The following is a 24469-nucleotide window of genomic DNA, read 5'->3' on the forward strand; positions in this document are numbered from 1 at the left end:
GCCCCTGAAGACCTATTTCTGACCCTCTAACTTGCAGCTTTGACTCATGTTTGTAGGGGACAGCTTCAGCTATAATCACTACAGGGATTGCTATGCTTTTCATACTCCCTTAGCTACGGGGATTGCTACAGAAGGAAGAGGTTCACCTACTGGAGCCTGGTCGTAGGTCCAGGGCGCAGAGCAGACGGCGAGATACCAGCCCAGCAGCGGTGGTTCATAGAGTCTGCGTTACTTATGGTGGCTACGCAGTAGTTATAGTGTCCACGGTGCTGCTGCTCCTTTGGTGAGCGCTAGGAGCATCCTTTTCTACGGTCCAACTTCCAGCCAGCCTGGAGGCAACCGTAACATTTGGCGGCAGCGGTGGGATTGGCTTCCTAGCGCAAGGAGCAGCACCGCAACAGCACTGGTATCGTAGGAGAGTAATTGAGGGCAACGCTAGCCACTGCGCAGCGTCCCTACCTACAGCAGCATGGAGCTGACAAGATACTGGTCAGAACCATGTGAAGAGCACCTCAACCGGATCCGTCGCTATGAGGGCACGGATTTCGTTCCAGAGGTAAAGAGGCGGCTAGTCCGATATGGTCCAGACCCTGCGCAGGAGGTAGTCAGTCGCATCATCCGGGAATTGGATATGGAGAACAAAGCGGCACGAGCCTTTGAGCGCCAACTGTGGAGTTTGAGGGTATGGACACCTGGTCTCTCTCCCCAGCCGCAGCATGTTCCACAGGGAGAGGAGAGCAGCGACCTCCCTCCCCAGCGGCAGTATACTGTGCAGAGGGAAGAGACAACCGGTCTCCTTCCCCAACCCCAACCAGAGATACCAGAGGCAGCAGGCCTCATAGACTGGTCCTGGGAGGACCCCCAGCAGGCGGGTGGAGATGGGACCGCAGTCTCTCTACCGGCCCTACAGGGATGCTGGGCAGGCGGCCCAGATCCCCAGCGACAGACCCAGCTACAGGGAGGGGAGAGCATCAACCTCCCTCCCCAGCTGGAGTGTGCCTTCCAGGGAGAGGAGACAACCGGTCTCTCTCCCCAGCCGCAGCATGTTCCACATGAAGCGGAGAGCATCGACCTCCCTTCCCAACGGCCGCCGGAGTATCAGGAGGAGGAGGTAAGCCAATCTCCCCCTCCCCAGCTAACTCCTAACTTGGGCCCAGGGTTAACAGTGGAGATGTTCACCCCCACTGACCCCCACGTTCCCTTTGCCACCGGGCAGGACTATGCCCCAATTCCCCCAGCAGAAGAGCTGGCATCAGGACAGAGCGCTGCTGGCCTCTGCCCTACAGACCTTGTCCTTGTTACAGAACTGGCCTGCAAACCCCTCACCCCAGCAGAAGCGCTGGCACCAGGGCAGAGTGCCGCTGGCCTCTGCCCCCCAAGTACCATCAGCTATTTGCCCAGCTGCGCCAGGAAGGCCGAGGATGCTACACTTTCATCCTACAACCTGGAACTTACAGGCCAGTACTACGTATTGTGGGGGGGCTACTTTGCTGCTAACGATTATTTGTGGGTGGGTTGCGAGACTAACTTAGGCACTGACCGGCAGAAGGTCAGGTGCCTGGTTAGTCTCCCTCCAAAAGGGGAGATATGTTACAAACTGCTGTTTGTAACTGGCCCTTTAAATGGAAAATTGCCCTGCTTCCCTGGATTTTGGAGAAGCCTATTTGCCAGCCTCCTTCCACATGACTATGGCCCCTGGAAGATTGTGCCCCTGAAGACCTATTTCTGACCCTCTAACTTGCAGCTTTTACTCATGTTTGTAGGGGACAGCTTCAGCTATAATCACTACAGGGATTGCTATGTTTTTCATACTCCCTTAGCTACAGGGATTGCTACAGAAGGAAGAGGTTCACCTACTGGAGTCTGGTCGTAGGTCCAGGGCGCAGAGCAGACGGCGAGATACCAGCCCAGCAGCGGTGGTTCATATAGTCTGCATTACTGATGGTGGCTACGCAGTAGTTATAGTGTCCACGGTGCTGCTGCTCCTTTGGTGAGCGCTAGGAGCATCCTTTTCTACGGTCCAACTTCCAGCCAGCCTGGAGGCAACCGTAACAAGTCCCCTCAAACTCAGGCTTTGCTTAATGCCTATAGAGTTACACTTTTATATGTATTATAGTTCTGAGCTGTATAGTTAGCCCCAGGGTTTTCTTTTCCTATTGTATCTGTATTCTTTCTCTTTATTTTTCTTTTTTTACAGCAAAGTAAGTTCAGATATAAAAGTGTAGGGTTTGTTGATTCAGATTTGTGTGTAACAGATTTCTTCACTGGGGCAATATATAGCACCTGCCTATAGGGGAAAGAAACAGCCTGTTGGATTCCAGGGACCTGAGTCAATGGCTCTCTTCACAATGTCACACAGATATGGGCCATCACAACAACTTCCCCCTATAGAGTACCAAGACCAGGGATCCCGTTTCCAGCCGAGTTATTTGTCTAGTTATTTTATTTTTTCCTTTTTTTTTTTTCCCAGCCAGCAGTGACACTGGCACAGCATAATTTTGAATACGGTGGGTTAATTGATACTAGGGGATAAAGATTAGAGACAATATTGTCACAGTAATACCAGATACTATTACAGAGTGGTATAGTACAATAAAGTACTATTACCCTTACATACTGTATCAATAATATAATCAAATTTTGATACATTGTGACAATTATCAAAAAGCTGTAATTTAACAACGCTGTAGCACTGTTTAAGTAGAAACAGCGTGACAGAAAATATAAGTTCACTTTGGACTAAAACGCAATAAACAAGGTCTAATTTAAGTATATACTGAAAATACAGCTCTATATTGGCTGGGCAATCACTAAACCCATTATGATGCTATATCTATAATTATTCTGACACCACTTGGTGTAGCACTTCTGAGTGCAGATTATTTCATAATCGCACCATCACAAGACTGTGATTACTCCTCTATGTAGCTGTATATGCACAACCACACAGAATCTAATTAATATCTGTCAGAGTTGATAAAATCATCACAATACTTAGGTATAAGCCCTGCATTGAAGCAATTGACATAAAGGCAACTTTTTAAAAATCTAGAGCAACCAACATATATCTAATTGCAAGTGTAAATATTAGTATTCACTTACTGTGTATTAGTGACGAAGTTGTATACTGCTGTTCAAAATGCCCTAATATATCTATAAAGATCATAGAGTTTAAGCATAACGGGTATACCTTATATTTAATATCCCCTTGGGGTAATCTGAAGGATTGGCCACCTACAAGGCCATATAATCCTCTCTCAGATTAACATACTAATATACCTTTAATAAAATCTTGGTCTTATAGAAGGATTACTTAGTACTCCATATATCTTTGCACCGCACAAGCTAAGTATGGCACAATCAACAGAGAGTGTGTTTTTAACTCTTTCAAGGGTAGCATACACACATATTTGATGCTGTCTTTTTTAAAACTTAACAAATAAAGGTTATATTTTAATCTTGTCATATACTTACCTTAACTGCAAGTTCCAGTAATCAACCGAACTAATTTCCACAATCTATTCACAGTGTAAAAAAGCATTTCTTTAGGACCAACTGGCTTATTTAGCTGGTATAGTCCATTTTTTGTATATTAAGTCTTTCATATGCTTATGCACTGCTCCTTAAGTGTTCAGTTATAAATCTTAAATTGCATTACCTCAAGCAAAAATTAAAGTTAAGTAACAAAACACTTAGGCAGATAATTATTTAAGTTTCAAACAACAAAGGTTCAAAATTTCTCCCTCAACAATCTTCCCTGCACCCAGACTAATAAAACTGCACACAGCCTGTTCATATCCTTATAGTCAGAGAAAGAAAGTAACCTTGCAGCGGCTTTTACAGCACATAGTCTGATGTATAAGTACTTATCTGAGAGGATGGCTTTCTCTTCTGATATCGTCAGTCTTGTAGCTCCATGTCCATGTCCATGAGCATTACCATGAGCAGCGTTGCTCCTGCCAAAGAGCTTTACTGGCTGTGGGATAAATTCGGTGGAGTGCCTTTGTTATCTCTGTGTCACGTACCCGCTGAGCGTAGCCTGCCAAGGCTTCACGGTGGTCGGTGAGAAGCGCTCCCAATCTGGTACTCTTTGCTCGGCTCTTTTGGGCCTGGAGCCTGTGACTGGCGGTTAGAGTATACACGTAGCAAACGCTAGCTGCGCGCCACTCCGATGTTACCGCCCACCGGAAATCCCCTGGAGTGTGAGTTATATGTAGTAAGGCAAGATATAAAACATACAACAAAGTGGACATGTCTAATAACCTTATGGCAAAACATAAACATAATCAAACTTGATCTTAATTACTTGGTTGTACCAGTCCCGCCAATTATAAAGCCTTCTGTCTCTCATAAGTCTTACAAAAGGGGGCAGAGAGAGGTACAACCTAAGAAGAAAAATATGGTAAATTTCTTTTCTAAACTAGCAAATGAAGAAGTCAGTTGTACCACCTAGGTAGGGGGAAGTAAAAAGTGGACACATATTAGTGGTGTCAGGTACTGGGCTCTTATAGAAGTAAAATATGTGCCCGTGCAGAAGTCCAATAAAGCCTGAGTCCTTTAGGGCCTCCTATAAGGAAGGGGTAAGAGAGTCTGAGAGAATGATGAACCTCAGGCAGAGGGGGAGAAGAAATTAGGGGAATCTGAGATCAGTTTAATCTTTCAGATTTGTAAATCTGTTCTTTACTTATGTGGACATTTCAATAAACTAGGAGGTACTAGCAGATTCACAAAGTTTGAGCGTCAACTGTTTGTCCTAGGGCAAAACACAAAACACAGATCTAAGTGAACATTTCTATAAACTAACAACATTATAGCAAGACATAAACATAGTTCAATGTGACCTTAATTACTTGGTTGTCCCAGTCCTGTCATTCACCAAGTCTTCTGTTTCTCCTTAGCCACACGAGGGGGGCAGAAAGAAGTACAACCTGATAAGGAAAACGGGTTAAAATGTGCCCTAAACAAACAAATGAAGGAGTCAGGCGTCCCGCCTAGGTAGTAGGAATTAAAAGTAAAACCGCTATTAACTATGTCAGGTACTGGGCTCTCATGAGAGTAAGATGTGTACCCGTGTGTAAGCAAAGTATAGCCTGAGTCCTGTAGTGGTTTCTATGGAGGAGAGGTAAACAAGATTGAGAGACTGGTGACCCTCAAGTAGGGGGGAACCTGATGTCGGGGGATTCCGAAATCAGTTTAGTCTTCGAGGTTTAGTAAGAACTCCCCTCCAGAGAAAGTCATATTTTGTGAATCGTGGAAGTGTAAGGTAAGTGAGGAGTAAGTTACATATAATAGGACAAAAGATAAACATATTGTAAAGCAAGCAATTCAATGAAACAGATAACATTATAGTAAGAATCTTTAACGTAAATATAAATGTATATTAACATGAGATCAATCACTTGGTTGTCCCAGACGTGTCATTTAAATATCCTCCTGTTTCTCATAAGTCTTACCAGTACTGGGTGTAACCAATAGAACGACCTTAATAGTAAAACATGGTTAACTTGAGTCTTAAACAGACAAACATGAGGGTCAATCATCTGCACCACCCTAACAGGAGGGAGCACTGAGTACTTATGAACTAGTAGTATCAGGCACTGGGCTCCTATGTGAGTAAGATATGTACCCGTGTGTTAGCCCAGTATAAGCCTGAGTCCCAATGTGCCTCTTATGAGAGATGTATAGACAAGGGGGAGAAAATGGGGGACCTCTAAGAAAGGAGAACCAGGTGTCAAATGCTTCTGAAATCAGTTCAGTTTTACGGTGTTGGAGGCCTGCTCCTGATGAGTGAGCAAGTTTCGAGGGAGTGGGTGGTGCAAATGTATTCAAAAAGTTAAAGTATTACCTAAGCATCTCGGGCCTGTCTGTCTGGTGGAGGTGATGTTCTCAGTTGATGAGGTCTCCAGTCAGGGAGAGAAGGATTCAGGATATCAGCTGCTGCTGTGGTCTTTCTCTGTTGTTCCTGGGTAGAGGATAAACCCAGGGAGCGTAGAAGTTTCATACCTTGTTCTGGAGAAGTGATCACGTATGAGCGATCTTGATGTTGAAGAAACAATTTTACCGGAAACCCCCATCTGTACTTGATGTTATTGTGTCGAAGGATTTGGGTGAATTGTTGAAATGTTCTCCTTCTTGCTAAAGTATGTTGCGACAGGTCCGGGAAGATCTGGACTTTGTGGTATGGTTCCTGTAGGGATTTATTGGAGAAAGATGCCCTGAGTATTTTCTCTCTCGTGGAATAGTAGTGGAGTCTTACAATGACGTCTCTAGGGGTATCAGCATTTGAATTACGTGGTCGTAAGGCTCTGTGGGTTCTGTTGAGCAGGAGATCTTGTGGCTGAGGTGAACCCAGCAGCTCTTTAAACAGCCCGTTCAGAAAGTCCTGTAGATTGGCTGTGGTTATAGATTCCGGAATACCACGGAATCTTAAATTATTCCGGCGGGATCTATCTTCTTGGTCTGCCTGTTTGCCCTCTAGGTCTGTAATTAGCTCCGCCAGAGTCTGGGAGTAAGCAAGAAGGTTTGCGTGATCTACTGCTAAGTCCTCATGCTTTTTCTCAAGCGTTTCTGTACGCTCTCCTAGAGATGAGAGCTCTCGCCTCAATTCACCCACCTACTGCTTCAGTTCCTATCGTAAAGAAGTATAGTGAGAGTCCATCTTATCTGATAGGGACTTGATTGTATCCAAGAATGTGGCTTGCGATAATGCTGGTTGATCTCTTCTAGCGACATCTGTTTTGTGACTTTTACTATTTATTGTAGGGGTATCTCTAGATTCTTCCTCTGATAGATCCTGGTCCAAAGTATTTCTGCTATGGAAATGGTCTGTGAGAGTTCTCTTGGGGTTTTCCTGACGTTTCTGTTTCTTCCCCATTGCTTGCGACATGTTTGTGATATTAAGTAGAGAAACTTGGTTACGTACTCATACTATGTTGCACTATACGTAAGAGGTCTGAAAAGTGCAAAAAATGGTTTCCACTTCAGAGAAGAAGTCTAGAGGGGGTTCCACCCGCACCGTCACTGTAGCATTTAGCCCTGCATGTTTTTTGGGTCTGTACGTGAGAAGGCTATGGGTGTAGGCTAGGGAGGCTGTTAATGAAGGCCCCTCAGGAGGGAGATGTAGGAAGTACCAGCAACAAGGCGGGTCTGTCTTTGCTGCCAAATAATGATCTAGTCTGATTCCAGATTGAGAGAGTTCAGAACAGCCCTGAGGCTAAAGTCACATATGAACTTTTTACTGGAGATAACGTATAAGCAAAAGGCTACAGTCTATTAAAATAGTAAACGGTAAATACCAATCCAATCTCAGTTAGAGTGACAGATGCTAACTGCTGTGGTAATGTTAAAACGGCAGGTCACATAGCAAGTGAAGAAAATATAGTAAATACCAATCCACAAAGAGAAGTTAAAAGTTATGCAAAGTCCAGTATGGTAACCTGAAGATGTATATATAACTAGCCTGGACGTCTGAGAGGGTTGAGCCCCTTTAACGCTGTGGAATTTGAGTGTTTATGGTTGTAGAGTGAGTTTGATAATACCATATTGGAGTTCCAGGTAATGGGGTTATGCTCAGACAGGGGGTAATAACTGAGATCTGCTCTATGTAGATTAAACCTGCAGCTGATGGCAAAAGGAGCTGGGATAGCTTAATGCAAAGCCCTTATATGATGGGCTGTCAGAAGTGTGGAAAACTTTATTTTGCTTATATTTGCTGGTGGTGGATCCCCTCTTCCGTGTGTTTAATCTCTGTGCTCTTTTCCCTCCCTATATAGAAATTGCTTACTGGCCCCTGTGTGTTTTGACTGTAGATGCGTAGAGAGGGGAACAGAGTTATACAACTGTAGGCCCCCAACCTCCTCACCGGTACCCGTCAGGCAAGTGCGGTCTTATAGTACTCACTGTCAGGTGCGCAGCACTTTTTCCTTTCTCTCCTGAACTTACTCACTCAGGGGCTCTGTGAGGCGATCCGGTAAGAGATGACCATTCCGGCAGCTCAAGAGGTGGTCAAGCAGGTAGCCGCTGTTCAGCAGGTATGATTGTGGCGATGCCACGTGGGTCCGTAGGGAGTATTAAGATGGCGCCGCCTCCGTGCGGCTGAAGATGTCGGAGCTACGTGCTGTCTCTGTGATGCAGGGAGTGAGCGGGAAAGACAGACCTGCGCTCCGGGATGTAATGTCTGCTGGTACACTTACTCCGCTGTACTTGTTATGCTGTCTAGCACATTAGCCACTGTCGAATGTCCGATGTCACGGCCTCCCTAGATAGGGCTATGCGTATAGTATATACTGCCCAGTTTCCTCTCACACAACCGGGTGATATGTCTATATAGGAGGGTCAGACCGCAAAGCTCACTAAATAAAAACATCTATTATATGTAAAGACTGGGGAAATAAAATAATTAAAAGAAAAAGGCTAAGATTATACAATTTAGATGGATCTGTTTGAAAATAAAGCAGGAGCTCTGTAGAAGTGTGACCTTCTTCTCTCGGTGTTGGCTCCGCCCCCGCTCCAGAGTGTCTTTTCACAAAGGTTATTGTTTCCAGAGTGTCTTTTCACAAAGGTTATTGTTTCCAGAGTGTCTTTTCACAAAGGTTATTGTTTCCAGAGTGTCTTTTCACAAGCGTTGTTGTTTCCAGAGTGTCTTTTCACAAGCGTTGTTGTTTCCAGAGTGTCTTTTCACAAGCGTTGTTGTTTCCAGAATGTCTTTTCACAAGCGTTGTTGTTTCCAGAGTGTCTTTTCACAAGCGTTGTTGTTTCCAGAATGTCTTTTCACAAGCGTTGTTGTTTCCAGAATGTCTTTTCACAAGCGTTGTTGTTTTCAGAGTGTCTTTTCAGAAGCGTTGTTGTTTCCAGTGTGTCTTTTCACAAGCGTTATTGTATTCAGAGTGTCTTTTCACAAGCGTTGTTTCCCGAATGTCTTTTCACAAGCGTTATTGTATTCAGAGTGTCTTTTCACAAGCGTTGTTGTTTCCAGAGTGTCTTTTCACAAGCGTTATTGTATTCAGAGTGTCTTTTCACAAGCGTTATTGTATTCAGAGTGTCTTTTCACAAGCGTTGTTTCCAGAATGTCTTTTCACAAGCGTTGTTGTTTCCAGAGTGTCTTTTCACAAGCGTTATTGTATTCAGAGTGTCTTTTCACAAGCGTTATTGTATTCAGAGTGTCTTTTCACAAGCGTTGTTGTTTCCAGAGTGTCTTTTCAGAAGCGTTGTTGTTTCCAGAGTGTCTTTTCAGAAGCGTTATTGTATTCAGAGTGTCTTTTCACAAGCGTTGTTGTTTCCAGAGTGTCTTTTCACAAGCGTTTTTGTATTCAGAGTGTCTTTTCACAAGCGTTGTTTCCAGAATGTCTTTTCACAAGCGTTATTGTATTCAGAGTGTCTTTTCACAAGCGTTGTTGTTTCCAGAGTGTCTTTTCACAAGCGTTATTGTATTCAGAGTGTCTTTTCACAAGCGTTATTGTATTCAGAGTGTCTTTTCACAAGCGTTGTTGTTTCCAGAGTGTCTTTTCACAAGCGTTATTGTATTCAGAGTGTCTTTTCACAAGCGTTATTGTATTCAGAGTGTCTTTTCACAAGCGTTATTGTATTCAGAGTGTCTTTTCACAAGCGTTATTGTTTCCAGAATGTCTTTTCACAAGCGTTGTTTCCAGAATGTCTTTTCACAAGCGTTATTGTATTCAGAGTGTCTTTTCACAAGCGTTGTTGTTTCCAGAGTGTCTTTTCACAAGCGTTATTGTATTCAGAGTGTCTTTTCACAAGCGTTATTGTATTCAGAGTGTCTTTTCACAAGCGTTGTTGTTTCCAGAGTGTCTTTTCACAAGCGTTATTGTATTCAGAGTGTCTTTTCACAAGCGTTATTGTATTCAGAGTGTCTTTTCACAAGCGTTATTGTATTCAGAGTGTCTTTTCACAAGCGTTGTTTCCAGAATGTCTTTTCACAAGCGTTATTGTATTCAGAGTGTCTTTTCACAAAGGTTATTGTTTCCAGAATGTCTTTTCACAAGCGTTATTGTATTCAGAGTGTCTTTTCACAAGCGTTGTTGTTTCCAGAGTGTCTTTTCACAAGCGTTATTGTATTCAGAGTGTCTTTTCACAAGCGTTATTGTATTCAGAGTGTCTTTTCACAAGCGTTGTTGTTTCCAGAATGTCTTTTCACAAGCGTTATTGTATTCAGAGTGTCTTTTCACAAAGGTTATTGTTTCCAGAGTGTCTTTTCACAAGCGTTATTGTTTCCAGAATGTCTTTTCACAAGCGTTGTTGTTTCCAGAGTGTCTTTTCACAAGCGTTGTTGTTTCCAGAATGTCTTTTCACAAGCGTTGTTGTTTCCAGAGTGTCTTTTCACAAGCGTTGTTGTTTCCAGAGTGTCTTTTCACAAGTGTTGTTTCCAGAGTGTCTTTTCACAAGCGTTATTGTATTCAGAGTGTCTTTTCACAAGCGTTATTGTATTCAGAGTGTCTTTTCACAAGCGTTATTGTTTCCAGAATGTGTTTTCACAAGCGTTGTTGTTTCCAGAGTGTCTTTTCACAAGCGTTGTTGTTTCCAGAATGTCTTTTCACAAGCGTTGTTGTTTCCAGAGTGTCTTTTCACAAGCTTTGTTGTTTCCAGAGTGTCTTTTCACAAGCGTTGTTGTTTCCAGAATGTCTTTTCACAAGCGTTGTTGTTTCCAGAATGTCTTTTCACAAGCGTTATTGTATTCAGAGTGTCTTTTCACAAGCCTTGTTTCCAGAATGTCTTTTCACAAGCGTTATTGTATTCAGAGTGTCTTTTCACAAGCGTTATTGTATTCAGAGTGTCTTTTCACAAGCGTTGTTTCCAGAATGTCTTTTCACAAGCGTTATTGTTTCCAGAGTGTCTTTTCACAAGCGTTGTTGTTTCCAGAGTGTCTTTTCACAAGCTTTGTTGTTTCCAGAATGTCTTTTCACAAGCGTTGTTGTTTCCAGAATGTCTTTTCACAAGCGTTGTTGTTTCCAGAGTGTCTTTTCACAAGCGTTGTTGTTTCCAGAATGTCTTTTCACAAGCGTTGTTGTTTCCAGAGTGTCTTTTCACAAGCGTTGTTGTTTCCAGAGTGTCTTTTCAGAAGCGTTGTTGTTTCCAGAGTGTCTTTTCACAAGCGTTATTGTATTCAGAGTGTCTTTTCACAAGCGTTATTGTATTCAGAGTGTCTTTTCACAAGCGTTATTGTATTCAGAGTGTCTTTTCACAAGCGTTGTTGTTTCCAGAATGTCTTTTCACAAGCGTTATTGTATTCAGAGTGTCTTTTCACAAGCGTTATTGTATTCAGAGTGTCTTTTCACAAGCGTTGTTGTTTCCAGAGTGTCTTTTCACAAGCGTTATTGTATTCAGAGTGTCTTTTCAGAAGCGTTGTTGTTTCCAGAGTGTCTTTTCACAAGCGTTATTGTATTCAGAGTGTCTTTTCACAAGCGTTGTTTCCAGAATGTCTTTTCACAAGCGTTATTGTATTCAGAGTGTCTTTTCACAAGCGTTGTTGTTTCCAGAGTGTCTTTTCACAAGCTTTGTTGTTTCCAGAATGTCTTTTCACAAGCGTTGTTGTTTCCAGAATGTCTTTTCACAAGCGTTGTTGTTTCCAGAGTGTCTTTTCACAAGCGTTGTTGTTTCCAGAATGTCTTTTCACAAGCGTTGTTGTTTCCAGAGTGTCTTTTCACAAGCGTTGTTGTTTCCAGAGTGTCTTTTCAGAAGCGTTGTTGTTTCCAGAGTGTCTTTTCACAAGCGTTATTGTATTCAGAGTGTCTTTTCACAAGCGTTATTGTATTCAGAGTGTCTTTTCACAAGCGTTATTGTATTCAGAGTGTCTTTTCACAAGCGTTGTTGTTTCCAGAATGTCTTTTCACAAGCGTTATTGTATTCAGAGTGTCTTTTCACAAGCGTTATTGTATTCAGAGTGTCTTTTCACAAGCGTTGTTGTTTCCAGAGTGTCTTTTCACAAGCGTTATTGTATTCAGAGTGTCTTTTCAGAAGCGTTGTTGTTTCCAGAGTGTCTTTTCACAAGCGTTATTGTATTCAGAGTGTCTTTTCACAAGCGTTGTTTCCAGAATGTCTTTTCACAAGCGTTATTGTATTCAGAGTGTCTTTTCACAAGCGTTGTTGTTTCCAGAGTGTCTTTTCACAAGCGTTGTTGTTTCCAGAATGTCTTTTCACAAGCGTTATTGTATTCAGAGTGTCTTTTCACAAGCGTTGTTGTTTCCAGAGTGTCTTTTCACAAGCGTTGTTGTTTCCAGAGTGTCTTTTCACAAGCGTTATTGTATTCAGAGTGTCTTTTCACAAGCGTTGTTGTTTCCAGAGTGTCTTTTCACAAGCGTTATTGTATTCAGAGTGTCTTTTCACAAGCGTTATTGTATTCAGAGTGTCTTTTCACAAGCGTTGTTGTTTCCAGAGTGTCTTTTCACAAGCGTTATTGTATTCAGAGTGTCTTTTCACAAGCGTTGTTTCCAGAATGTCTTTTCACAAGCGTTATTGTATTCAGAGTGTCTTTTCACAAGCGTTATTGTATTCAGAGTGTCTTTTCACAAGCGTTGTTGTTTCCAGAGTGTCTTTTCACAAGCGTTATTGTATTCAGAGTGTCTTTTCACAAGCGTTATTGTATTCAGAGTGTCTTTTCACAAGCGTTATTGTATTCAGAGTGTCTTTTCACAAGCGTTATTGTATTCAGAGTGTCTTTTCACAAGCGTTGTTTCCAGAGTGTCTTTTCACAAGCGTTATTGTATTCAGAGTGTCTTTTCACAAGCGTTAATGTTTCCAAAGTGTCTTTTCCTAAGCGTTGTGTTGAAATGAGAGACAATGGTCTCTTAAATGAAGCTTACCAAACACAGAGAACACTTTTTCTTTAATTTGGTATAACATCGCTTTTGGTATAGGGGTGCAGGCGATCCCATTTCACCATCCTACATGTAGAAATACATTCTCAGAATATAACTTGACTCCCTTATACCGATGTATTGGTGACAATCGGGGCTTAGCAAGGCTGCGTTTCCCTGGGCTGGGAAATTGTTCTTTAGGTAGCAGTATGTAGTAGGTGAATGTTTCAGCTGTATTTGTTGTTGTGGTTTAGCAGCTATAGTTGGCTTTACAGCTTTAACCTACATTAAAAAGACAAATTAGAATACAATTCTGTATTGTCTCCCACTGATCATGTAAGGAATGGAGAACAATTTATAGGCTGTGAAAGCTGTATTAGTTTAACTGTACAAACCTGCCGATAAATATTTTAATATTGAAGCAAGCATATTTGTTTTTGGGGTACTCCTCATTTATCAGAGCTATATGTAAAGCATCAATGTGGCAATTCCTTAGCCACTGTTCTGGCTTTTACACAAGGGTATCTCATTAATATTACACTCACGTATAACTAATTATATCACTATCTGCGCTTAACCACATGTGACCCCTATAGAGTATCCTTATCTATATTTAACATCTCATTATCCTGTGGGGAATTTGTATTACTGGCTCCAAGATAATCCAAGGCAATAACCATAAGCGTTTACTTTGTGTGTTTGCTCCAGGAATCACCAGGCTTCTAGCAATAAACAACCCAAAGAATTTGCCTTGTGCAAGTATGACTTTGTGGCCAGGAACAGCAGTGAACTTTCAGTCATGAAGGACGACATTTTGGAGGTAACAATTTAACTTATTGTGCAAATATTTCTGCAGTAATACATCAAGCACATCTCATTACATTTTGTACTTCATTATATAAAATGGAGCAGGACTGTGTGTGGTTAGTCAGTACAGTCAGGAGGTGGGATGAGTGCAGGCAGCCGGCGGTATAGTGGGGTGCACTGTGTGTGGTTAGTCAGTACAGACAGGGGGTGGGATGAGTGTAGGCAGCCGGCGGTATAGTGGGGTGCACTGTGTGTGGTTAGTCAGTACAGACAGGGGATGGGATGAGTGCAGCCAGCCGGAGGTATAGTGGGGTGCACTGTGTGTGGTTAGTCAGTACAGACAGGGGATGGGATGAGTGTAGGCTGCAGCTGGTATAGTGGGGTGCACTGTGTGTGGTTAGTCAGTACAGACAGGGGATGGGATGAGTGTAGGCAGTCGGCGGTATAGTGGGGTGCACTGTGTGTGGTTAGTCAGTACAGTCAGGGGATGGGATGAGTGTAGGCTGCTGGCGGTATAGTGGGGTGCACTGTGTGTGATTAGTCAGTACAGTCAGGGGATGGGATGAGTGTAGCCAGCCGGCGGTATAGTGGGGTGCACTGTGTGTGGTTAGTCAGTACAAACAGGGGATGGGATGAGTGCAGGCAGCTGGTGGTATAGTGGGGTGCACTGTGTGTGGTTAGTCAGTACAGACAGGGGATGGGATGAGTGTAGGCTGCAGCTGGTATAGTGGGGTGCACTGTGTGTGGTTAGTCAGTACAGACATGGGGTGGGATGAGTGTAGGCTGCAGCTGGTATAGTGGGGTGCACTGTGTGTGGTTAGTCAGTACAGAGAGGGGATGGGATGAGTGTAGGCTGCAGCTGGTATAGTGGGGTGCACTGTGTGTGGTTAGTCAGTACAGACATGGGGTGGGATGAGTGTAGGCTGCAGCTGGTATAGTGGGGTGCACTGTGTGTGGTTAGTCAGTACAAACAGGGGATGTGATGAGTGCAGGCAGCTGGCGGTATAGTGGGGTGCACTGTGTGTGGTTATTCAATACAGTCAGGGGTGGGATAAGTGTAGGCAGCAGGCGATATAGTGGGGTGCACTGTGTGTAGTTAATCAGTACAGACAGGGGATGGGATGAGTGTAGGCAGCCGGCGGTATAGTGGGGTGCACTGTGTGTGGTTAGTCAGTACAGACAGGGGATGGGATAAGTGTAGGCAGCCGGCGGTATAGTGGGATGCACTGTGTGTGGTTAGTCAGTACAGACAGGGGGTGGGATGAGTGTAGGCAGCCGGCGGTATAGTGGGGTGCATTGTGTGTGGTTAGTCAGTACAGTCAGGGGGTGGGATAAGTTTAGGCAGCAGGCGGTATAGTGGGGTGCACTGTGTGTGGTTAGTCAGTACAGACAGGGGATGGGATGAGTGTAGGCTGCAGCTGGTATAGTGGGGTGCACTGTGTGTGGTTAGTCAGTACAGACAGGGGATGGGATGAGTGCAGGCAGCTGGCGGTATAGTGGGGTGCACTGTGTGTGGTTAGTCAGTACAGACAGGGGATGGGATGAGTGTAGGCTGCAGCTGGTATAGTGGGGTGCACTGTGTGTGGTTAGTCAGTACAGAGAGGGGATGGGATGAGTGTAGGCTGCAGCTGGTATAGTGGGGTGCACTGTGTGTGGTTAGTCAGTACAGACAGGGGATGGGATGAGTGTAGGCTGCAGCTGGTATAGTGGGGTGCACTGTGTGTGGTTAGTCAGTACAGACAGGGGATGGGATGAGTGTAGGCTGCAGCTGGTATAGTGGGGTGCACTGTGTGTGGTTAGTCAGTACAGACAGGGGATGGGATGAGTGTAGGCTGCAGCTGGTATAGTGGGGTGCACTGTGTGTGGTTAGTCAGTACAAACAGGGGATGGGATGAGTGCAGGCAGCTGGCGGTATAGTGGGGTGCACTGTGTGTGGTTAGTCAGTACAGACAGGGGATGGGATGAGTGTAGGCTGCAGCTGGTATAGTGGGGTGCACTGTGTGTGGTTAGTCAGTACAAACAGGGGATGGGATGAGTGCAGGCAGCTGGCGGTATAGTGGGGTGCACTGTGTGTGGTTAGTCAGTACAGACAGGGGATGGGATGAGTGTAGGCTGCAGCTGGTATAGTGGGGTGCACTGTGTGTGGTTAGTCAGTACAGACAGGGGATGGGATGAGTGTAGGCTGCAGCTGGAATAGTGGGATGCACTGTGTGTGGTTAGTCAGTACAGACAGGGGATGGGATGAGTGTAGGCTGCAGCTGGTATAGTGGGGTGCACTGTGTGTGGTTAGTCAGTACAAACAGGGGATGGGATGAGTGCAGGCAGCTGGCGGTATAGTGGGGTGCACTGTGTGTGGTTAGTCAGTACAGACAGGGGATGGGATGAGTGTAGGCTGCAGCTGGTATAGTGGGGTGCACTGTGTGTGGTTAGTCAGTACAGACAGGGGATGGGATGAGTGTAGGCTGCAGCTGGTATAGTGGGGTGCACTGTGTGTGGTTAGTCAGTACAGACAGGGGATGGGATGAGTGTAGGCTGCAGCTGGTATAGTGGGGTGCACTGTGTGTGGTTAGTCAGTACAAACAGGGGATGGGATGAGTGTAGGCAGCCGGCGGTATAGTGGGGTGCACTGTGTGTGGTTAGTCAGTACAGACAGGGGATGGGATGAGTGTAGGCTGCAGCTGGTATAGTGGGGTGCACTGTGTGTGGTTAGTCAGTACAAACAGGGGATGGGATGAGTGCAGGCAGCTGGCGGTATAGTGGGGTGAACTGTGTGTGGTTAGTCAGTACAGACAGGGGATGGGATGAGTGTAGGCAGCCGGCGGTATAGTGGGATGCACTGTGTGTGGTTAGTCAGTACAGACAGGGGGTGGGATGAGTGTAGGCAGCCGGCGGTATAGTGGGATGCACTGTGTGTGGTTAGTCAGTACAGTCAGGGGATGGGATGAGTGTAGGCAGCCGGCGGTATAGTGGGATGCACTGTGTGTGGTTAGTCAGTACAGACAGGTGGTGGGATGAGTGTAGGCAGCCGGCGGTATAGTGGGGTGCATTGTGTGTGGTTAGTCAGTACAGTCAGGGGGTGGGATAAGTTTAGGCAGCAGGCGGTATAGTGGGGTGCACTGTGTGTGGTTAGTCAGTACAGACAGGGGATGGGATGAGTGTAGGCTGCAGCTGGTATAGTGGGGTGCACTGTGTGTGGTTAGTCAGTACAGACAGGGGATGGGATGAGTGCAGGCAGCTGGCGGTATAGTGGGGTGAACTGTGTGTGGTTAGTCAGTACAGACGGGGCTGGGATTAGTGCAGGCAGCTGGCGGTATAGTGGGGTGCACTGTGTGTGGTTAGTCAGTACAGACAGGGGATGGGATGAGTGTAGGCTGCAGCTGGTATAGTGGGGTGCACTGTGTGTGGTTAGTCAGTACAAACAGGGGATGGGATGAGTGCAGGCAGCTGGCGGTATAGTGGGGTGCACTGTGTGTGGTTAGTCAGTACAGACAGGGGATGGGATGAGTGTAGGCTGCAGCTGGTATAGTGGGGTGCACTGTGTGTGGTTAGTCAGTACAGACAGGGGATGGGATGAGTGTAGGCTGCAGCTGGTATAGTGGGGTGCACTGTGTGTGGTTAGTCAGTACAGACAGGGGATGGGATGAGTGTAGGCTGCAGCTGGTATAGTGGGGTGCACTGTGTGTGGTTAGTCAGTACAAACAGGGGATGGGATGAGTGCAGGCAGCCGGCGGTATAGTGGGGTGCACTGTGTGTGGTTAGTCAGTACAGTCAGGGGTGGGATGAGTGTAGGCAGCTGGCGGTATAGTGGGGTGCACTGTGTGTGGTTAGTCAGTACAGACGGGGGTGGGATTAGTGTAGGCAGCCGGTGGTATAGTGGGGTGCACTATGTGTGGTTAGTCAGTACAGTCAAGGGGTGGGATGAGTGTAGGCATCCGGCGGTTTAGTGGGGTGCACTGTGTGTAGTTAGTCAGTACAAACAGGGGATGGGATTAGTGTAGGCAGCCGGTGGTATAGTGGGGTGCACTATGTGTGGTTAGTCAGTACAGTCAAGGGGTGGGATGAGTGTAGGCAGCCGGCGGTGTAGTAGGGTGCACTGTGTGTGGTTAGTCAGTACAGTCAGGGGAAGGGATGAGTGTAGCCAGCCGGCGGTATAGTGTGGTGCACTTTGTGTGGTTAGTCAGTACAGACAGGGGGTGGGATGAGTGCAGGCAGCCGGCGCTATAGTAGGGTGCACTGTGTGTGGTTAGTCAGTACAGTCAGGGGGTGGGATGAGTGCAGGCAGCCGGCGGTATAGTGGGGTGCACTGTGTGTGGTTAGTCAGTACAGACAGGGGGTGGGATGAGTGTAGGCAGCCGGCGGAATAGTGGGGTGCACTGTGTGTGGTTAGTCAATACAGTCAGGGGGTGGGATGAGTGTAGGCAGTCGGCGGTATAGTGGGGTGCACTTTGTGTGGTTAGTCAGTACAGACAGGGGGTGGGATGAGTGTAGGCAGCCGGCGCTATAGTAGGGTGCACTGTGTGTGGTTAGTCAGTACAGTCAGGGGGTGGGATGAGTGCAGGCAGCCGGCGGTATAGTGGGGTGCACTGTGTGTGGTTAGTCAGTACAGACAGGGGGTGGGATGAGTGTAGGCAGCCGGCGGAATAGTGGGGTGCACTGTGTGTGGTTAGTCAATACAGTCAGGGGGTGGGATGAGTGTAGGCAGTCGGCGGTATAGTGGGGTGCACTGTGTGTGGTTAGTCAGTACAGACAGGGGATGGGATGAGTGTAGCCAGCTGGAGGTATAGTGGGGTGCACTGTGTGTGGTTAGTCAGTACAGACAGGGGATGGGATAAGTGTAGGCAGCCGGCGGTATAGTGGGATGCACTGTGTGTGGTTAGTCAGTACAGACAGGGGGTGGGATGAGTGTAGGCAGCCGGCGCTATAGTAGGGTGCACTGTGTGTGGTTAGTCAGTACAGTCAGGGGGTGGGATGAGTGCAGGCAGCCGGCGGTATAGTGGGGTGCACTGTGTGTGGTTAGTCAGTACAGTCAGGGGGTGGGATGAGTGTAGGCAGCCGGCGGAATAGTGGGGTGCACTGTGTGTGGTTAGTCAATACAGTCAGGGGGTGGGATGAGTGTAGGCAGTCGGCGGTATAGTGGGGTGCACTGTGTGTGGTTAGTCAGTACAGACAGGGGATGGGATGAGTGTAGCCAGCTGGAGGTATAGTGGGGTGCACTGTGTGTGGTTAGTTAGTACAGTCAGGGGGTGGGATGATTGCAGGCAGCTGGCGGTATAGTGGGGTGAACTGTGTGTGGTTAGTCAGTACAGACGGGGGTGGGATGAGTGCAGGCTATAGTGTCGGTACTGTGTAGTTAGTCAGTACAGACAGAGGTGCGATTAGTGTAGGCAGCCGGCACTACAGTGGGGTTCAATGTGTGTGGTTAGTCAGTACAGTCAGGAGGTGCGATGGGTGCAGTTGGCGCTATAGTGGGGTGCACTGTGTGTGGTTAGTCAGTACAGTCAGTAGGGTGGGATCAGTGCAGGCAGCCGGCGGTATAGTGGGGTGCACTGTGTGTGGTTAGTCAGTACAGACCTGGGTGGGATTAGTGCAGGCAGCCGGCTGTATTAATGAGTTCACTGTGTGTGGTTAGTCAGTACACTCAGGGGGTGGGATGGGTGCAGTTGGTGCTATAGTGGGGTGCACTGTATGTGGCTAGTCAGTACAGTCATTGGGTGGGATGGGTGCAGTTGGCGCTATAGTGGGGTGCACTGTGTGTGATTAGTCAGTATAGTCAGGGGGTGGGATGAGTGTAGGCAGCCGGCACTGTAGTAGGGTTCACTGTGTGTGGTTAGTCAGTACAAACGTGGGTGGGATTAGTGCAGGCAGCCAGCAGCATAATGAGTGCACTGTGTGTGGTTTGTCAGTACAGACAGGAGGGTGGGATAAGTGCAGCCCGTGGTATACTTTTGTGTGGTTAGCCAGTTCAGTGAGAGGGGGATAGCCGGTAAAGGGCCAGGGTACAAGTGGAGTGGTATTTAACGTTCCCTCTCAAACGCTAACTCCGCTTGAAGTAAGCTTTTTGCAAGTGTCGTGCTCGTATTATGAGTTGAAAGTAAAAAGTTTTCACTTACGTGCTAACCCGATATGCACAAAAAGACGAAATTGGAATATTGTCAGTATATTTATAAGAATCTTAGCAGTACTCTCCAAATAATATGTGCGTATATGGCAGGGTTATAACTGAATATATTTAACAATCTTTCTTTAAACTAAACCCACCATCAAATATGCATAAACTAAGACAATAAAATTAATATAAATATCTGAATTCTTTATTATTAGTAAATATCTATTAACACATTGAGATATATATATGTGTGTGTGTAAGAATCAAAATATGAGTTAATATTATACGCATTTAAAAACTATTCAAATATGCTATACAAACTTTATAAAAGTCTTTTCTTAAAATTAGTCTTACTCACAGCAGCCTTTCATTCAGTTAACACTATGAGATTAAATTATGAACCACTAGGCATTCAGACTGGTACAGTTTTAACAGTGCTTATTTAAAACAATAGTACAATATATACTTCTATTAAAACATCAGAAATTGTTTATATTATTTGTGCAAATAGCCAAACTCTGAGTTATAACTCTATATTTGCGCAGATAAAAACAACTTAGCATTAAGGAATCGGATATGTGTTTAGCAATATACAGACTGAATATAAACTAAAATATAAACTGCTCTTTAAATCTATCAACTGTAATATAAACTGCAGTGACTATGCATATATTTGTGTTAAAATATTAATTGCAACCCTCTTTCTTTATATATATATATATATATATATATATATATATATACATTACCAAAATGACCAAAATTGATAGTTCAGTTATCAAAAACTCCTTGTTTCATCTCAGAAGACAGATAAGTAAATTTTGCAATCAATGAGAAAAGGCAGCCAGCTTGCTCAGAATGTATTTCGAACGCCCAGCAGTAGTTATCATTCAAAGTTAGCAGCCTGTCTGTCTTCCTCTCTCCTGCTTTTACTTATATAAGTTTTCACTCATTTATGAAACCATGTGGGTGGCCCTACGGAATCTGACCATCTCAGATTCCCATCTGGGATGTCTATTTGGATTGGCCCTCGGTCACCATGGAAACTCATCTTTTAGCAGTTAAATCCCTTAATTGTCATACTGGGTTCTGGCCCTCGGGTGGCAGCAGACACACACAAACAGATTCACCTGAACATTTCTAACAGTGAAAGAAAATATTTCTTTAAAATATGTAATTACTGCCATAATTTCTTGCATTAATCACTCACAATATCAGTCACAGATGGGGCAGTATCACATCACCTCTCTGATCATTTTGATATGAAACATCATGTGTCTAACATTTTATTATATTAAAATAAGTACATTGTTAATTCAATTCTCCCTATTAAACATATTATAATTTATTGCCTTAGTAAATTTCTCTTGTTAGCATTTATATTTCATTTAGCCTAACAGAAAATTATATATAATAATAATTTGATATCAAACATCAATATTGTATAGTCATATCACATCAAAATGCCTTCCATATATCCATCTCACTATATTTCAAGAGATGTATTTAAAATTTCATAAATATTTAGTGCATAATCATATGATATAACTTATTTCACAATTTCCCCTATTCATGTGTTTATATTTAATATCACATAGACAGTCTTATATCCATTTATATATATATTTTCTTGCAATGCTGAAGTATATTCTACTTGCATATAATACAGTTGTTTTAAACAGTGAACTTTGAAATTATAATGTAACCCATGTGCTTCCAATGTGTGTGTTACCTTCCCCCCAGCCGTATGTCTGCAGTACGTCTTCAAATGTCAGAGATTCAGTGAAATAGAACTGTTGTCATCACACATGTCTGCTAGCACTTGTCTTCTTTTGAAGTCACAAAGATTTAGGTGAGAAATTCCAGATCACCCTTGAGCACATCCTCCACTCAAAACACAGACTATTTACTCTAAATATACAAGGGGTTTCCTGTAATTTCAGTGTTATGCTTATCTTTGTTTGGAAAGATAATTTAGTTGAAAAAGGAATCCAGTTATTTCGATTTACCCTCTCTCTGATCACCAAATGTCTTAGAGCCATAAAACTCTGCACATAGTCACATAAACATGGTCATTAAGTTAGTTTCTTCAGGAAAATGTTTGTATGCTTGACACTGCAGGGGGTGAGCTTCAAAAACTATGCTAACTTTCAATTAAGATAAACATGCATTCACCCAGCTAAAACCATCAAGTGGACTAGAAACTGTTGTCAATAGCCTCATGTTTAATTAATCCTGTGGTCTCATCAACCATATACAGTGTATATAAAAAAACAACTATATATATATAGATATATATAATTTTAATCTATAATATTCATATACTTTGACATAAATCCCCCTTCCAACTTCAAATAGATGTAGGACATATGTATTTGAATTGGCTTAAAGTCAGTGGTATTTGGTGAGGATGTTGATTGTATGCATTATAGACAGTCTTCTATGTAGAGAGTCCGTAATTTTTGAGCCTTCATGCTTATCAGCTAGTCATCTTTAAACTACAGTATGTCTTTAGTGCATTTGGGGATATGACACTTAATTCTCCCTCTATGACTTGTAGTTGGGACCTAGGATGACTCGCTCACAATTGATTGATATGGACCCATTTATCTATGAAACTTTCATTTTTGGGGATCCTTATTTTATATGCCACCAGAGATATTTTGTCAGTAATGACAAAAGGACCTTTCCATGATGGAATAAATTTCTTCTTCCTAACCTGATCTCTTCCAAAGTTATAAAGATAAAATTTATCATTTATTTCATATTCCTTTTTGGACGTTTTGAGATCATAATAGGTTTTAGTGGCAGTTGCGGCTCTTTCTAAATTCCTTTGAGCAAATGCAAAGGCATATTGCAGGTGCTTTCTTAGGTTCTCCACATATTGATGTGTATTGGCAGCGTTTATCAAGTTTTGGTCTGATGTACGGTACAGCAGATGCTGAGGTAGAACCATTCTCCTACCAGTCATCAGTTCAAAAGGTGACATCTTGGTAGCACTACTTGGAGTTGCTCTTAATGCCATTAAGACAAGAGGTAGTTTTACATCCCAGTCTTTACCCGTTTCACTCATAAACTTTTTGAGGATTTTAACAATGGACTGGTTGTAACGCTCTACACCACCACTTGAGGCAGCTCTATAAGCAATATGGAGCTTTCTTTTTACCCCTAGTATTTTCCACATTTTTGTCATCACTTCGCTAGTGAAGTGGGTTCCCCGATCTGATTTGATTCTTTGGGGCAAACCAAATCTGGAAAACACGTGGTTGATGAGCAAGGCTGCACATGTTTCAGCACTATTGTTAGGTGCACTGATGCACTCTACCCATTTAGTGAACAGGCATGTCACTGTTAACATGTATTTGTTACCTCTTGATGACCTTGTTACTGGACCAATAAAATCAATTTGTATATCTGACCATGGCATTACCATCCCCCTTTTCTTCAATGGCGCTCTATGCGTTGGCGCAGTGGGTTGGAACTGTGGACAGATTAAACACCCTTGACAGTAGGTTTGAACATCTTCAACATGTGTGGCCAAAAAGCGTAGTCACACAATATTTCATATGTTAGTTTGGCACCACGATAACCAGATGTGGGAGCATCATGGGCATGTTGAAGCATTAGACCTCTGAACTTGGTGGGTACTACCCATTGCTGGATGCCAGTTTTGGAGGTTCTAATTAACAAACCATCCTGTAACTTGAATTGTGTTCTGGATTTCATTAAGATTCTAAGATCTTCTTTGCCAATACAATCATCTTTTGATATGGGGTTATTTTCAGGATCTTTTATGTGTTTATAGAAGGTGCCTACAATGGGGTCTTCTTTTCTTTTGCATGATGTACCGAGTCCACGGATTCATCCTAACTTGTGGGATATTATCCTTCCTGACAGGAAGTAGCAAAGAGAGCACCACAGCAGAGCTGTCTATATAGCTCCCCCCTTAACTCCACCCCCCAGGCATTCTCTTTGCTGGCTCTAAGCAGGAAGAGTAAAGAGAAGAGGTGTTAAACTGTTAGTTTTATTGTATCTTCAATCAAGTGTTTGTTATTTTTAAATGGTACCGGTGTTGTACTATTTACTCTCAGGCAGGACATAGATGAAGATTTCTGCCTGGAGGATGATGATCTTAGCATTTGTAACTAAGGTTCACTGCTGTTCCCACAGAAGCTGAGGAGTACAGGAAAACTTCAATGTGAGGAACAGTTTCTTGCTATACAGCAATGAGGTATGTTTAGTCATATTTTCTGCAGAGACTGTGTTAACTCAGAAAGGCTGACAGTGTCCCCATTAGGGGAAGGGTAAGCAGTAATCCTAGTGTTATCAGATGTTTTTACTAGCTTGCATAAAGGGTTATTTTTTTGTGGGCACTCAGTTTATGTGAATTTGGGACAAAGTTTTTGTGTCTGGGAGTAAAGTTTTCTGTTTTATGGGACATTTGCTTGAGGGTTGTTTATAACCCACATGGCTTTCAGGCAGGGTTTGTTAGTTTTGTGTAGGCCCCAGCAACATCGAGTGAGGTGGGCGGGGCCTACATTTACAAGCAGCAAGCAACTTCTCTTGAGGTCCTGATAGTCTTCTGAGGGACTAATTGAAGCTTTAAACCCCATATTATCGCTTCCTAAGTTCAGGTAGGGCCACAGCAGAGCTGTGGCAAGGTGCTTTAGGGGTTTTAACTGGTTTTAGACATATTTCAATCCAGTTTTTTCATTTGGGGGTTTATTGCTTATTAACTTGTGGTGCA

General features: G+C 44.1%; 1 protein-coding gene across 1 annotated transcript in view; it reads left to right on the forward strand.

The window, feature by feature from the left end:
• The window catches only part of EPS8 (epidermal growth factor receptor pathway substrate 8), a 782257-nt gene that overhangs the window by 452721 nt on the left and 305067 nt on the right, over positions 1 to 24469 (forward strand). The window contains exon 10 of the mRNA XM_053719136.1: positions 13518 to 13629. Within this exon, the coding sequence (XP_053575111.1) occupies positions 13518 to 13629 (112 nt within the window). The remainder of the gene's footprint in view (positions 1 to 13517; positions 13630 to 24469) is intronic.

Source organism: Bombina bombina, chromosome 6 (assembly GCF_027579735.1).
Source record: "Bombina bombina isolate aBomBom1 chromosome 6, aBomBom1.pri, whole genome shotgun sequence".
Lineage (NCBI taxonomy): Eukaryota > Metazoa > Chordata > Amphibia > Anura > Bombinatoridae > Bombina > Bombina bombina.